Below are 15950 nucleotides of genomic sequence, written 5' to 3' on the forward strand. Positions count from 1 at the left end.
CATAATTAAGAGAAGCAGCAGCAAGAGAGGAAGCAGATCTGGTGGAGTTTCCCAGAGGACATAGCTTCAGTATCGGTCCTGCGACAGAGGAACACCAGCAATCATGTTGTCCAACTCCTTGCGTTGCTGAGGCCAGGACCTCCACGTCTCACTACCCTGTGGGCAGCTGAACCACTGGGATGGAAGAACTTGGGTGAGAGGTCCATACAAGGACAGAGACGGTCACTCTCCATGTCACGTTGTGGGACGTGGCCGAGGATCACACTTCTCCCACCAGGCACGTTCCTGAGGAGTTCCTGCAACTGTCCTCAGTGCAGCCCTGATCCTGGGCAAGTGATGAGCTCCTTCTAGCAAACCACTGTCGTCTTTTGGCTGCTCTGGCTTTTGTGATAGTGCAAGAGTAACTCTCAGAAAATGAATTCAAATTCTATAAAGATTTCAGCCATGACAAACCCTCCTGTGTGGGCATCACCCTGATCATCGTGTCTACACAGACCTTAATCCTACAGTCATGGAGAATCAATATTCAGGTTAAACAGGCAGCAAAATAGGAAGGAGTCCTGATGGTCTCTGCCTTATCCCTGGGTATTTCTGGGTCACAGTTTCTTCCCTTGTGCGTTGATTGAGTAACCTCTGATTAAAAGCACTCTCACTGCGGAGAGCTTGGAGCACAGCCATGCAGCAGGCAATGTAAGAGGCAGCACTTTGGGGAGGAGACTAAAACATTATATGAATATATATTTAACAACAGCATCTTTATTTTCAAAGTAATTTTTCTATGGGAAAACTGCAGGGTTTTGAAATGCCTATTAGCAAGGGATGATGAATACAGCCTCCCTTCGTACCTCCATTCATTCAAGCTGTTGTCCTGGTTTCAGCTGGGATAGAGTCAATTTTCTTTCTAGTAGCTGGTATAGTGTTACGTTTTGGATTCAGTGTGAGAAGAATGTTGATAACACACCGATGTTTTCAGTTGTTGCTAAGTTGTGTTTCTACTAAGTCAAGGATTTTTCAGCTTCTCATGCCCAGCCAGCAAGAAGGCTGGAGGAGCACAAGGAGTTGGGAGAGGACACAGCCAGGACAGCTGACCCAAACTGGCCAAAGGGGTATTCCAGACCATGTGACATCATGCCCAGTATATAAACTGGGGGGAGTTGGCCAGGGCGTGGATCGCTGCTCAGGAACTAACTGGGCATCGATCAGCGAGTGGTAAGCAATTGCATTGTGCATCACTTGTTTTGTATATTCCAATTCTTTTTATTATTATTATTATTATTATTATTATTATTATTATTGTCATTTTATTATGATGATTATTATTTTCTTCCTTTCTGTCCTATTAAACTGTCTTTATCTCAACCCACAAGTTTTACTTTTTCCTTCTGAATCTCTCCCCCATCCCACTGGGTGGGGGGGAGTGAGCAAGCGGCTGCATGCTGCTTAGTTGCTGGCTGGGGTTAAACCACAACAGCTGTATAAACTGAATATCGTGTTGCCCTGTGCCCTGACTGAAGGACTGCTGCCCATGCCATCAGAGGCACTTTTAATTGGAGGCTGCGCTGCACTGCATCTGTGTAGCCAGAGTTAACTCCGGGTTTTCAGTGGACATGTATGGCATTTATCAAAGGGAGGATGTACAAAGAGCACTCTGATAATACTACTTATGCTAAAGTGATTGTCCTCACTGGGTCTCAGGTGAGTCCCCTCTTGTATCGCCTCTTAAAATAAGGTACAGAGAGAAGCGAATTACCCAGCCACCCAGCCAGTGGGCCAGAGGGCTGAGGAGGGAGCTGTGGTGTTGAACACAATCTTAAATTAAATCCCAGATTAGGTGTTGGCCTCCACAGAGGGGATGATAATACAAGATCATTGAACCCAGCCAGGCTTGCAGACCAAGAAGCATCAAGTGCTTTGTGCCTGCCCTTTGGGAAAGCCCAAGGTTTCTCCTGCTCCATCTGACACATCACACGCAGAGAGGCTTAAATTCAGAGCCCAGTGCAAAGCACAACGGGTAGGTCAGAGCCTTTCTGCAAGTGCCGCTGCAGCCACCAGGACATTGGGGACACCAGAGGATACAGCAGCCGCTGTGTGACCCCATCCCTACCGCTCGTCTATCACCACTGGTTCATTCCCACCTGACCCCAGGCTGTGGTGGCAGAGCCACAGCCCCAGGAGAGTGGGGTCTATTTTTAGTGAATGTATCAACTCCTATGGGCTATAGAGTCTGCCCGGAGAGGATCCCCATGTGAAGGCACTGAAGAAACCCCCACCATAAGCACAGCTCACATGGGAACCTAGCTCCATGCCAAACCCAACACCTGCTGGCAGTCAGGTTCCCCTGCCCGGCAGCATGGCACAGCCGCACCATGGCTCCCAAGAGAGCCTCCAAGTTTGCTGCGTGCTCCTGTGTGACATTTAGTAGGCTTGGGTGGTGTGATTGCACTGGCATAGCTACTTTGGCAGAGATAACTGTACGCTGGACATACTCCAATGCACGCATGACCCAAGTATTGTTAGAGCCCTAGAAGGGCTTTCCTCTTAGCAGGACAACCATGTCTGGGGAGCATCCTCCGTAGCAGTCGGTAGCACTGCTGTGAAACTCAGACACATCTTGCTGAGGAATCTGGCTTATACATATCAACCTTCTCAGCACAAGTACGCAAGGCTATTTGGGCAGAGAACACTATCTGACCTCTCTGACTGTACCAGCCACCTTTCCATGCAGGGCTGCCAGCACTCAGTGGTGTGTACAGCTGCTGTAATTTATCAGGGTGGCAGAGAGATTTACCTCTGCTTCATGTGCTGGCAGGGTATTCATTCCCTGAGGTTCAGCAGCAACCATCTCCAGTAGGGTATTTATTTGACACTTTGCCCACTTATCTGTGATTACAGACTTGTGCTGGTCTTCCCTTTGCTTGTTTGGTCCTTCACCCATCAAGTGTGTCCGTGCCCGAAGCTACAAGCCATCTGTCGTGGGACCAGGGGTTCCTGTGCGTGTCCAGCTTGTGGCACAGCACGCACCAGCACTGGCTGTGGTGCTGAGGGCTATTTTACAGTACGAGGGATAATTAACAGTAAGATCACACAGCTAGAAGTCAAAGACATGCAGTACGAGGCATTTAGTGATAAAAATGTCTGACTGGGCTTTCTCACACACACATGCTTTTTCCTAGGACCCTACTCAATTTCATAAGCTCCCTCTCCCTGTATCCACAGGAATCATTACTACTGGTGCTGTTATAAGCAACATCAATTGCAGAGTGCGTCCCTAATTCTTTGCAAGAGGCTGGCAAAGTGAAGTCCCGGCAGTGCTGAAGCAAATGGCAAAATCTCCACTGATTCCCACAAAATCAGAGTCTCACTCTCCCTCTGAACTATACTGCACATCTCCCAGCCTGTCCCTAGCACTACTTAGGAATCATTTTATATGAAATATTGGGCCATGTGGCAGCCACATATACTGGAAGTGTATGATATGACACAGAAAGGCCCAGTCTTGTGTTCGCATCTGTAAAGCAAGGCAGAAAATGCAGATTTTTCTCCAAGCTCCTTAGTATGCTTGAAGTCCGTACGCACCTCAGCTTAAAGTTGTGTCCTAATGCTCCATCGCTGGAATTTTCCAGCATTATCTCTCTGTTCATGTATCAATATATGTCCAGACAATTTCTCCGGGCCACACGGCCATTATGTTAAGAAGCAAGAAGCTGATAACGCCAGAAAGCAAGGAGGCCAGTGCGCTGACCCTTGCCGAAATAGGCATTGCTTCACAGGGAGATAAGAGTCTCCCACCTCCACGGGTGGGCCACTGGAGTGACCAATGGGCGTGGACAGGCGCCAAGGTCCGCTCTCCCCTTCCTCTTTATAACCAGGGCTGTCAGAGCGATGAGTCCAAACCTGCTCTGAGCGTTCACTGCAAGGAGCCAGAGCCTGCACCCTCCTGCACGATGACGCTGACTCAAGCCGAGAAGGCCGCCGTGGTCACCATCTGGGCAAAGGTGGCTACCCAAGCCGATGCCATTGGGGCAGAATCACTGGAGAGGTAAGTCCCCCAGAACCCCTCCGAAGAAGGTGCCTCCTCTGGCTTTGCTGTTAGGATGCATCTCATGTAAAAGTTGCATGAGTGAGAGCACCCTGGGACTGGTGAGAGCTGATGGGTGACCTCTGTGTTGTTTGGCATGTAATTTTCTGGAATTATATCTGTGCTACTAAATAGATGGCTTCAAAATCTTACAGCAAAACATAATTTTCTAAGCAATTCTAATGGTTTATTTCCCATTATAGCAATTCAGAAGAATTCATAGCCAGGAGCCATGGTGAGGAATTCAAAGTCATTCATACTCAGTGTCCTGAAACAGGGTTATCACTGTTAGGAAATGAACTCGAAGTGGTTTATTGTACAAGTGATGCAATTTCTCTTGCAATTTCTAGGCGTTAAGAAAATAGCTGTCCACTAAATTCACTGGGTACTCGTGTTTCATTATTCCAGTTTATAAGTAACAGGAAACAAGACAGCTGGACCCCCTGCATGAAGTATAGCACAGTAATTCAAAGTTCATACAAATTAAGCAAGCTGGCACAAAAGGGATAATAGTCTGGAAATTGTTCAGAAATTATTATGTTATTCAAAGTTATTTAAATGTTATTTACAGCTCAATATAAAGTATTGTGATAGTCCTTCCAGGACTCTGAGTACCACTCATAGATTCTGGTTTGTTCAGCTTGTATTAGTTTGAAGGTCCTGCAAACTGGCTTACAATGTAATATAGGAAATGTAGTGACACTTTGGGGCTATTATTTATTTAAAAGCAAACAAACAAACAAAAAATACATTAAGTTTAAAATTATTTTTAGCATTTCATTCTTCTCTAGTACATACGGATTACCCCACTGTCTAATCTGCACATACTGCAGAAGAGGTTTAAGAGCAGAAGGACCTTCCTGATGCAAGCTTCAAGCTCCCGAAGCTCTGTTACAACCACTGAAGGAGTGCACTCCTGCAGCTGGCAGCTTTACGTGGCGCTTGCTCTGAGGTTTTACCATCTCAGGCATACCATTTCCACTGCTGAATCTCATTCTCATGTTCTCCTCCAGGCTTTTCTCCAGCTACCCCCAGACGAAAACCTACTTCCCTCACTTTGATCTCAGCCAAGGCTCAGTTCAACTTCGTGGTCATGGCTCTAAGGTCATGAATGCCATCGGGGAAGCTGTGAAGCACGTTGATGACATTAGAGCCGCTTTGGCTAAACTCAGTGAGCTGCATGCTTACATCCTCAGGGTGGACCCGGTGAACTTCAAGGTGAGTGAGCAGAGAGACTTTTCAGGGATGAAAACTGCCATCACAGAATTAAAGACCACAGATGGTTCTGGCTAATGGCAGCTTGATCCCCGACTGCACTGCACAGCCTTGTCAGCTTATGTCGCTGCTTGTTCCCCACCTGATTTTTAACATGAGATTGGATTTTTTAATGAAAGATCTGGTCTAGCTGAAGCAAAGAACTACTCAGGGGGCTCCTATGGTTTGTTAGACAGACTCGAGTCTATGCTGCCTTTGTTGTCATTTATGAATCTCCCTCACATGTCAGGTTATATCACCTGTCTTGAACAAAGTCTTAGTAAATTCTAAACATTTCCACTTTGTTGCATTTCCCGTTGGTGAGGAAGGAAGGGATGTTTGGAAGAGGGAGTGGGATCAAACACTGCCTTTTGCCCTATACCAAAGGCAACTCTGCTTCTTCACACACAGCATCGGGCAGCAGTGCTGCTGGTTGGGACACGTAGTTGTCATCCCAGAGCACGCTGGGACTTAGGTCCATTGCAGACCCCTAGACTGGCATCTGTTACTGATCATGATGGACTTCATCCTGTTTTCCCTTACAGCTGCTTTCCCACTGTATCCTGTGTTCCGTGGCTGCCCGCTATCCCAGTGACTTCACCCCAGAAGTTCATGCTGCGTGGGACAAGTTCCTGTCCAGTATTTCCTCTGTTCTGACTGAGAAGTACAGATAAATGGCCTCCACAGAGGGCGAGGGATGCACATCCATGGTGCACCCCAGCTGCCAGGCTCTGGGGTATTCACCCCTTCCTATGCAGTCCTCTCAAATCCCCTATGCAGGGGCTCAATCATCTGCAAAACCCAATAAATAATTCAAACATGAGCTATGGTCTCTGTGCTTTCATCTCCCTGTGTTCCACCTCCATCTTACTGTTCAGGCAGGGGTGTTCTGAAATGTCCACACCATGTGGAGGGCAAAATAGTAAGCTGTGTAAATTCATGTACTAACTCATGTACTAATGAATTCATGTACTAATTCACGTGCTAAGGTGTGTAAATTAAGTGGGAATAACGTAACATAATATTCAGTGGGAATAAGACAACATGGAGCAGAAGCCCAGAGCAGGCTAGAGCCCTGTGACTGCTACTGCTCACCAAAGGTATATCCACCAAAGACTGTTTCCAGGCTGACCAGGAAACAGTCTTTTACCCTGCTAGGGTATTGAATGGACCCAGGCTTTTTGTTTGGCCTACCCAAAACCCATCGCAGCCTGTTGTGAACAAACCTGCGTTGCCATGTGTTGTGATGTGCCCAGAGTGATGCTGGGCGTTGTCTTCTCATGCTCCTCTCCATGTAGTATGGACAAGGTATCTGATGCGCTTCATGAACACCTTGGGCTATCGCACTTGCTAGACAGGTTTGGTAAAGGGACCATCCCCTCAGCTTAACATCTCTTATTTTTATATGGGGAACTTCACATGCATTTGGAATTTGGGAATACTAGTGGCCACTGGAGATTAGCATTGATGGCATCTGGGGGACCACAAATTCCCAGTGTTTCTCTGGAAAGCAGCGACAAGGAAGAGTACAGAATTGATGGTCACCCTGGGGGGAGCGCAGGGATCTTCCATAGGTACCTGTTGTGGGTTAACACCAGTGGGCAGCTAAGCACTACACAGTCGCTCACTCACTTCTCCCCCATCAATGGGATGCGGGGAAAAGGAAAGGAAGAATAAAAGCAAGAAAAATTGGGGCTCAAGATCAAACAAACAAACAAACAAACAGAAATAATTGTTTAATAAGTGAAGGATAAGTCGAAGAAGAGGGAAGAAAAAAATAAAACAGGCGATGCACAGGCAATCATTCACCACCTCCTGTGGGTAGACAGATGCCCAGCCAGTTTCTGAGCAAAAAAGATGGGTAACCCCCCCAAAACTCCCTAACCCCCACACCCCCATTTTCCCTTTAATTGCTGAGCATGCATTATATGGTATGAAATACCTCTGGTTAGTTGGGGTCATCTGCCCAGTTGTGTCCCCTCCCAGCATATCACACACCCCAAAATCTATTCCCTGGGGCGGCAGAGTGAGAAGCAGAGATGGCCTTGATGCTGTTGCAAATGCTGCTCAGCAAAAGCCAGAATATCAGTGTGTTATCAGGGCTGATTTGGTCAAAAATCTAAAACACAGCACCATGTGAGCTGCCGTGAAGAAAATTATTTCTCAGGTTACATTCACTACACATGCCTGTCTCAGAGGACTTTTGACATGAAAAGGCAGGTGCAAAGTCTTAAGCACACTCTGATCGACAACCTGAACTGGCACTGCAAGCCGTGGTCCTCATCTCATTTACAAAATTTAGGGACTGCGTTTGGGCAAGGGGGAGAGAGACGGTGCGGAAGCTCTGAAGCCACCAAATTGCTTTAAACGTGTCACCCAGTGTACCACAGTGGTTTTTAAAACATTCTACATCTGTGAGTCCCAGGTAACCTGAATGTTTAAATCCACAGCTTAGATGGTAGGTCAGCATCTGGTGTGTCCCTAACCCCAAATTTGTACCGGTGACTTTGTACAGAGGCTGAGCAAAGGATGTGACAGTCACCAACCACGATATGCCCTGCGGGATGTCCCAGCGTTTAAGGGGAGAGGCGGGAGCACACACCGGGGTGGGAAGAAGGGAAGAAGCCCAGGCCGGCCAAGCATCACAGGACGGACTTTGGGAAGACCATGCGCCCAAAAAGGAGACTCTTCCCCGCTCAGGTTTCTCCGGGCTGCTGGAGACACGGTGTTTCTCATGGCAGATCCCCAGCACGACCCGGGAGAGCTTGTCCGTGGCTCTGGCTCAGAGGCCCAGGGGCTCTTCGGACAGAGAGGGGCCAGACGCGCCGGAGGCTGGAGGACGCGAGGGGCCAAGGACACGTGCGGGACCCACCCTGACCCCCGCAGAGCCAGGGAGAGGACCCTGGCCCAGCCGGGGGGAACGACGGGTGCCAGCGGCAGGCTGCTGCGGCGGTGGTGCAGGGAGGCAGGGCGGCCGCGCTCCCTCAGGGCCTCCCCAGGGCTGGGGCCCCCAAGGCAGTCGGGGCCCCCCAGGGCAGCGCCGCAGCCGCTCCCTGGGCCCGGTGCTGTGTGGCCGCGGCCCCGCCGCCCCTCGGCACCGATAAGATAAGGCCAGGGCGGAGGTGCCGGCCGCTATAAGAAGGCGTCCTCGTGGGCACTGCTGCCACCGAGACCTGCCTGCCCCTGCCAGCCGCCACCATGCTGACCGCCGACGACAAGAAGCTGATCCAGGCCATCTGGGATAAGGTGCAAGGCCACCAGGAGGACTTCGGAGCCGAGGCCCTGCAGAGGTGCAGGACGGGCCCAGGGACCCCACGGGCGAGGGGGGCGAGCGGGTGGGAGCCCCACGTGGGGCCAGCGGGGGGGGGGGGGGTCCAGCTGGGGGTCAGCGGCACTGACTGTCCCGCTCCGGCAGGATGTTCATCACCTACCCCCCGACCAAGACCTACTTCCCCCACTTCGACCTGAGCCCCGGCTCCGACCAGATCCGCGGCCACGGCAAGAAGGTGGTGAACGCCTTGGGCAACGCCGTCAAGAACATGGACAACCTCAGCCAGGCCCTGTCCGAGCTCAGCAACCTGCACGCCTACAACCTGCGTGTCGACCCCGTCAACTTCAAGGCAAGCGGGGGACGGGGGACGGGGACCAGGGGACGGGGACCAGGCTGGGGGGACGGGGGCCGTAGCAGCGGTGCTGAGCCCTGTTTTGCCTTGCAGCTGCTGTCGCAGTGCTTCCAGGTGGTGCTGGCTGTGCACCTGGGCAAAGAATACACCCCCGAGGTGCACTCTGCCTTCGACAAGTTCCTGTCAGCTGTGGCTGCCGTGCTGGCTGAGAAGTACAGATGAGCTGCTGTCCACACCTGTGTGCCATCAATAAAGACACTTTTGCTGCAGCACCGTGTCTGCCTGTGCTGGGGCCGGGGCGGGCTGGATCGTCGCGGTGGGCCCACCGGAGGGAGGGAGGGAGGGAGGGAGCTGCCGGTGAGGTTGGCCATGGTACAGGACGGCAGCACTGGCCATGGGCTCCCTGCGTGCCCCCCCCAGGGCCCTGCCTGCTTCCATCCCGCCCCAGCTTGGGATGCGGCTGATGCTGGTAGCAGGACCCAGGGAACGGAGCTCAGCCTGTCACTTTGCCGTGCCTGCATCCCTCTGGGGAGCGGGGTGGGGAAGGATGCGCTGAGCCAAATGTGTTTTTTGCATCCCCTTGAAGGGTCCTCCGGTAGGGTAGGATGAGTCCCTCCTAGCTCCATCTACCACAATGGCTGTTGAGGACTTTGTTGGGGATGCTGTGGGAGCTAAGTGCTTGCATGAGCTCCAAAAGCAATCAGGCAAGTTCGTGGAGTGAAAAAAATCCACTGCAGACCATTAAGCACAAACACCGTCCTTGGGCTCAAGCCTCTGATCCACAAATCCCCGTCGACTGCCAGGGAAGTACGCCCACACCTGCCCTGAGTGTCTGCTCTTCCCCTGGCACCTCAGCAGGGTGGGAGTGGAGCGGGCAGAGCTGCTGTCCAGCACAGGGCCACTGGTTTCAGGGTTTTGGAGCCTGAATTAAGAAAAAATCATTGTCTTTAGATCATAGGTGATGGGTTATAAGATATTAAACTAGCCCTGGGTTTGCTCTGCACTGTGACACCAGAGTGAGGAGGTGAGTGTTCATCAGGGATGGGAGACGGTGCATCAGGAGAGCAGTGCCTGCGGTGGCCAAGTGCAGGCAGCAGCTGGACGCTGGGCATGTGGGGACCCTGCCTGCACAGAAACACAGGGCTGGGAGTCCCTGGGCCACAGCGGCCCCTGCTCCTGCAAGTGCACTGATGAACCCACAGTGCTTTTCCTCCATCCTCAGACACATGCCAGTCTACGCCCCAGTGTCTTCATGTGCATTTGCACCCATTTATTCTTGTGCCATCAGTTTGAAGCGCTCTTCTGCCTTTACAGTTTGCCCCCCTGATGCACACACAGGCAACAAGACACACCGCCCTGCTGCTGTTTCCCTGGGCTCCGCTTCCCAGAAGATCAGCCCCCCCGTCCTCCCCTCCTTCCCTGCTCTGAAATAGTGCCAGCTCGAGCTAATCTCCCCCAAACACAAATGATAAGAACCATTGGCTGTGGAGGAAACACGGGTGTGAACTGTTCCCTGCCTGCCTGCGCCAGCTCTTGAACCTACTGGAAGCACCCTCCTCATCTTCTTCACCATCCTCATCTTCCTCGCCCTTCTTGACTTCCTTGCCTCCATCATTTAGGGCACACGGAGCTCGCCACGGGCAGCTGTGGCCTGCGTGCCTTCCTTCCCTGGCTGTGAGCTCCTGCTGCTGCAGGCCAGTGCCTGCATCAGTGCCCAGCACTGATCCCTGTGGCTCTGCCGAGTGTTGCCCCTTCCCAGAAGTCAGGGTCACCCAGTTCCCCCGCAGCACTGGGGTCAGCACAGCACGTGCGCAGGAGAGAGGGCTGGGGCAGGGGAGCTCCGGGGTCTGCATGCAAAGGGATGTGACTGCGGTTTGGGGAGCAGGGCGCGGTGAAGAGGGCACACGCTTTGGGGTACAACGGTTTGGGGTGCACTGAGGGAATGAGAGCAGTAGGTGCAGTGGGGCTGGGTGGATGAGTGGCTGCGTGTATAGGGGCTGCATTGGATGGCAGGGTGTCTATAGGGGCAGCGTGTGTGTGTAGGGACGGTGTGTGCGCAGGGGCTGTGTTGGATAGGTGTGTGTATGGGGGCAGCACTTGCGTGTGCAAGGATGGTGTAAGCGTAGGGGTCGTGTTAGACGGCGGCGCGCGTAGAGGCAGCGCGGGTACGGGGGCAGCTCATGTCTGCGCGTGGAGGCTGTGCCGGATGGGTCAGTCTGTACGTGCAGGTGCCTGCGGGGCCGCGTGTGGGTCTCGGGGGCGCTGGGCGGGCTCGGTCTGTGGGGCGCAGGCTCCCACCACGCTATTGAAGTTACGAGCCCCACGCTGCTGTCCCCACCAGCCTGCCAGAACGCATCCGGGCTGTGCCAGAGCTGCCTGTGCCAAGGAACCTCGGCCGGTACCCCGCTCCGAGCCCCGAACCCAGTCTGTGCCGGGAGGGGACAGGCACGGACCCCTCCGCCTTGTGCCAGTGCGGACCCTAACTCAACCCATGCCAGCACAGACCCTCAGCCTCAGCCTAAGCCTAAACCTAAACCTAAGCCTAACCCTGCAGTCAGCCCGCGCCAGAGGGGACGGACCAGCCGGCCTGCGCCGCTGCGAGCCCTAACCCTAATCCCGACCCAAAACCCAGCTGGTGCCGGGGGGGGGGCAGAGACCCCCCCGGCCGGGCCCGGTGCCGGCGGGGCGGGGAGGAGCGGGGCGCGGCGCTGGCCGGGGGGGAGGCGGGCGGCGGCCCCGCCTGGCCGGGCTCCAGCGCCGCCGGGGCCGGGAGCGGGGCCGGGAGCGGGGCCGGGAGCGGGGCGGGCCGGGGGGGGGGCGAGGGCGGTGCCCCGGCACTGCATATAAGGGCGGCGGCGGGCGGCGGGGGTACCCGTGCTGGGGGCTGCCAACGCGGAGGTGACACCATGGTGCTGTCCGCCAACGACAAGACCAACGTGAAGAACGTCTTCACCAAAATCAGCGGCCATGCCGAGGACTACGGCGCCGAGGCCCTGGAGAGGTACGTGTCCATCCCTGTCGTCGTCCCCTCTGCCGTCTGGCCCTGACCGCCTCGCATCTGCCCCCGTCCTCTCCCCGTCCACAACCGTCCCTGTCTTCTGTGACCCCGTCTCATCCGTCCCGGACCCCCTCTGTCCCCCAGGATGTTCACCACCTACCCCCCAACCAAGACCTACTTCCCCCACTTCGACCTGCACCACGGCTCCGCTCAGATCAAGGCACACGGCAAGAAGGTCGTGGGTGCGCTGATCGAGGCCGTCAACCACATCGACGACATGGCGGGCGCTCTCTCCAAGCTCAGCGACCTCCACGCCCAAAAGCTCCGCGTGGACCCCGTCAACTTCAAAGTGAGCGTCTGGGAAGGGGTGACCAGCCTCACCTCCCTCCTGCACCCCCCGGCCACCCCCTTGCCTCACGCCCTCGCTCACCATCTTCTTTTGCCTTTCAGCTGCTGGGCCAATGCTTCCTGGTGGTGGTGGCCATCCACCACCCCTCTGTCCTGACCCCGGAGGTCCACGCTTCCCTGGACAAGTTCCTGTGCGCCGTGGGCAACGTGCTGACTGCCAAGTACCGTTAAGACGGCACCATGGCTAGAGCTGGACGCAACCCACCACCAGCCCTCCAACAGCGAGCAGCCAAATGATCTGAAATAAAATCTGTTGCATTTGTGCTCCAGCCCTGGTGTCCTGCTTTAGTTGCTGCCCGTGGGGAGGGAGCGGGAGGGATCTGCTCTGGGGGTCTGAGCGGGGGGTGCCCCCCTGCCAGGTGGGCACGTGGAAGAAATGGGCTCTGGTTTTGCTGTCTCTGAGGGGAGGCAGCGTTTGGGTGGTGGTGCCCGGCAGGCAGACACTGCTCTGCCAGCTGTGGGGCTCCAGGAGCAAGCAGAGAATTTCTGGGCACCGGTAGAGGGGAAAGAGTCGGGGAGAGTGGCCAGAGTCTGGCCCTTGGGAGTTCCCTGCAGCTGCAGCCTGGCCTGGCCTTTCCACCAGAGCACCATGCTGGGATCCCCTCTTGCCCCACCAGCCCTGTGCACCCCTTGCCCCTGTTCAGGCCAAATTGTCCGAGATCATCTCCTTCTGGAAGTGCTTGCGGGAGACAGTGGGGTACAGGGGGTCTGGGTGCCTATGACCCTCTGTGTGGTGGCACAGCGAGGACGCCCTGAGGACCTCCAAGCACAAGGGCATCTTTCTGTGCATCCCCAGCACACAGGGCTGTGCAGCACCGTAGGACAACTTCTGTTTCCACCTAGTGCTGCATTGCTGGGGTGTCACTTTGGAGGGGTCCTGGGGGGGGCTGGCAGGCTGGGGGAGACAGCGGGCATGGGGGACTGCAAGGGGAGCAGATGGGGCTCAGCCCCAGATCCTGCTCTTTGGGTCTTGAACTGCAGCAGGGTAAGGGGTGTCAGGGCAGGAGAACGAGCACAGGCAGCAAAGTGGTGCTGGGTGCCATAGTGCTGGTGTCTGTGTAGCCCCCAGCCCTTATCGCAGCCCACAGCAGGGTGGCTGCAGTGGAGGGGGCTGTGGGTGGCTGATAAAGGAGAATGTGGGCTCTCTTCCAGCTGTGGGTGTGGTGGGAGACGGGGCAGCAGATAGTCCTGGGGGGCTACAACCTGCCAGGTGCTGAGTAAGGCTGCCCCATCCCTGCCAGGGCTGGGACGTACTGGGTGCTGGGGTGAAGGTTCAAGAAAGCCCCGGGGCGGCTGGTGCAGCCACAGCATGGAGCCAAGCCGAGGTTGCCGTGGGCCCCTTGGATCCCTGGCACTTGCAAGGACGGACATTTGCCCTAACCCCCACGGCCTCCAGACACGGTCAGTGAATGCACCAGAGGCAGGAGAGACCCCAAATGACTCTGGAGAGAGAGGGAGGCCCTGCAGCCCCCAGCGTTTCTCCTGCAGAACACCACAGGCATCGCGACCCCGCATGCCCACCACACCTGGCCGTGGTGGGAAGAGAAAGCTGGTCAGGGCATCACCGACCAACCTGATTTACCTTTGCGTGGAGCAGGATGTTGGAGGAGGTTGCACCCTTCCAGCTGACATTGCCCAGACGTGGCTGTGGACACAATTCTGCTCCGCAGGGAGCCTCTGCTCCCTGGGCAGCTTGGGAAGAGCAGGGGTATGGTGGGGTGCTCAGGGCACACAGGCATGCAAGGTGGTGTGGACTAGTGGGTAAAGCACTGGGAAGAGCCAGCATCAAATCCAGCACAGATGTGGGCTCCTCCAAACCTGGCCACAAAGGACCCTCGTAGTCCTGAGCATGGGGTGTGCGTAAGAGGCAAGATGTAAGAGCAACGCAGGGGACGGTATGTACGTGGAGGGCAAGAGGTTGGCAGTTGTCCCCACGGCCTCTGGCAGGCTTTCGCTTCCAACCGCTCCCGTGCGGTGTTGTGTCCTCAGGCAGGACACAGTGCGTGGCAGCGGGCAGCGTCCTGGCTCTGCAGCGCTTTCCCAGGGCTCTGCCTGCCCAAAGAACCGTTGAGCTCCGAAGAGCCGGGATGAGTTTTGTCCCAGCCGTTTGTCCCTGCTGCCACAAGATGGGGACCTCAAGCCGTGGTGCTTTATCAGGGCCAGGCAGAGGGTGCAGAGGGCCAAGCCTTGGTCCCGCCTGCAGGCCTGAGCTGGAGCCTCCAGGCAGGGAGAAGCAGGCTGCCAGGATGGGCTTCCAGCCGGCCCCTGAGGTCCTGAGCACACTGGGACCCTGGTGCCAGCTCGGAGGGGTGCAGGACCCCTTCCCAGTAGCCCATTTCCAGTGCTGGGTGCCCCAGCCGCCAGGCACCCTGTGCCTCCTGGCTCAGAGCGCAGGGCCACGTCAGCCCTGGGCTCCCTTCACTGGGCATCCCTTGGTGGCCATGGCTTTGTGTGCCCAGGAACATCTATTCTTGATGGAGAAAGCATCTATGGTTCAAAGATACCCACAGAACTACACACTATTTTGTCATATGATAGTCACCAAGGCAAGTGGCATCTCAGAGCTCGTTTTTATTGAAAGAGGAGCTAAAATGACATCAGGAAACAAGCTTGATGGTTATGACTTACCTGATCACACTTTTACCAGTCTCTTGAGGGGTTGCAAACAGCATTGTCCAGGTAGCTTGAATACTACTGTTATCAGCGTCTGATCAATAGTCATGGCCCTAGAGAGTGCGTCCTGGAAAGGGACACAGAATTACATACTTCTGGAGGAGACCAGGCATCCTTGGGGAGTTCACCAGGAACCGCCCATTCAAAATTTAGCAGAGAAGCAGTGGGAAGATACAGAATTCATTTCTTATTGGAAGCTGATCTTGGGACACCAGTTGAGAGGTCCTCTTGCTGGAAAGAGGAGAGAAAACATCATGCATTTTACAAACTGTTCTTCTGTTTATACATCCCATACTGGCATTCAATATGCCAATAATATAACTCACGATTGGTGCAACCTGTAGGTCTTCTGTTGAAAAACTGCTGCGTAAGCAGTTTGGTTGCCATGTATTTGGACAGTCAGTCTGATGTCTCTGATTTGCCTAAATCATTTTGAATTTTAATCCAGTGCTTTGGGGTGCTCGCAGCCCCTCCAGCTCAGGAACATCTGAGAATTTAATAAGCGCATTCTCCATTACAACACATAAGTTATTGATGAAAGAACAGTGAATAATGATGTTGAACCAAGGACTGGAATCTGTCACAGAACGAAAACAGTCTCATCTGAAATGATTCATTCTTGGCAATGGCCACGGTTATTACTCATCTCTTTCTTCGATTAAATGTCCCTCTGTTTTTTAGTGATTTGAAGTTGACTGGTTTATAGTTCCTTAGTTTCCCCCTTTTACCCTGCTAACGATAAGAGACCCTATTGTCTTGTTTCTGCAACCCCATCACCCACCACCACTTCTCAAAGATATTGGCTGTTTGGAGATGGCTTCACTCAGTTGCTGAGGTAAAGGGGATGTTTTTCAGGCAAGCAGTCTGAAAATACTGGAGTGATTGAAATGTAATTTAATTCACACTTTTTAGGATC

The 15950-nt window shown here is 54.1% G+C and overlaps 3 protein-coding genes across 3 annotated transcripts; all 3 read left to right on the plus strand.

The window, feature by feature from the left end:
* Positions 1 to 3555: 3555 nt before the first annotated feature.
* On the plus strand, positions 3556 to 6155 carry HBZ (hemoglobin subunit zeta). The gene is made up of 3 exons (XM_030002280.2): positions 3556 to 4039; positions 5092 to 5296; positions 5878 to 6155. Exons 1-3 carry the CDS (start codon positions 3687 to 3689, stop codon positions 6004 to 6006), a joined length of 687 nt encoding a protein of 228 aa, XP_029858140.2. The 5' UTR covers positions 3556 to 3686; the 3' UTR covers positions 6007 to 6155.
* A 2288-nt stretch (positions 6156 to 8443) lies between these two features.
* Positions 8444 to 9224, plus strand: LOC115335915 (hemoglobin subunit alpha-D). Its single transcript, XM_030002264.2, has 3 exons — positions 8444 to 8622; positions 8748 to 8952; positions 9049 to 9224. Exons 1-3 carry the CDS (start codon positions 8531 to 8533, stop codon positions 9175 to 9177), a joined length of 426 nt encoding a protein of 141 aa, XP_029858124.1. The 5' UTR covers positions 8444 to 8530; the 3' UTR covers positions 9178 to 9224.
* A 2550-nt stretch (positions 9225 to 11774) lies between these two features.
* On the plus strand, positions 11775 to 12630 carry LOC115335825 (hemoglobin subunit alpha-A). Its single transcript, XM_030002067.1, has 3 exons — positions 11775 to 11956; positions 12098 to 12302; positions 12404 to 12630. The coding sequence occupies exons 1-3, from the start codon at positions 11862 to 11864 to the stop codon at positions 12530 to 12532; spliced, it is 429 nt and encodes a 142-aa protein (XP_029857927.1). The 5' UTR covers positions 11775 to 11861; the 3' UTR covers positions 12533 to 12630.
* The last annotated feature ends 3320 nt before the right edge of the window (positions 12631 to 15950 follow it).

The sequence above is a fragment of the Aquila chrysaetos genome, chromosome 25 (assembly GCF_900496995.4).
Source record: "Aquila chrysaetos chrysaetos chromosome 25, bAquChr1.4, whole genome shotgun sequence".
NCBI lineage: Eukaryota > Metazoa > Chordata > Aves > Accipitriformes > Accipitridae > Aquila > Aquila chrysaetos.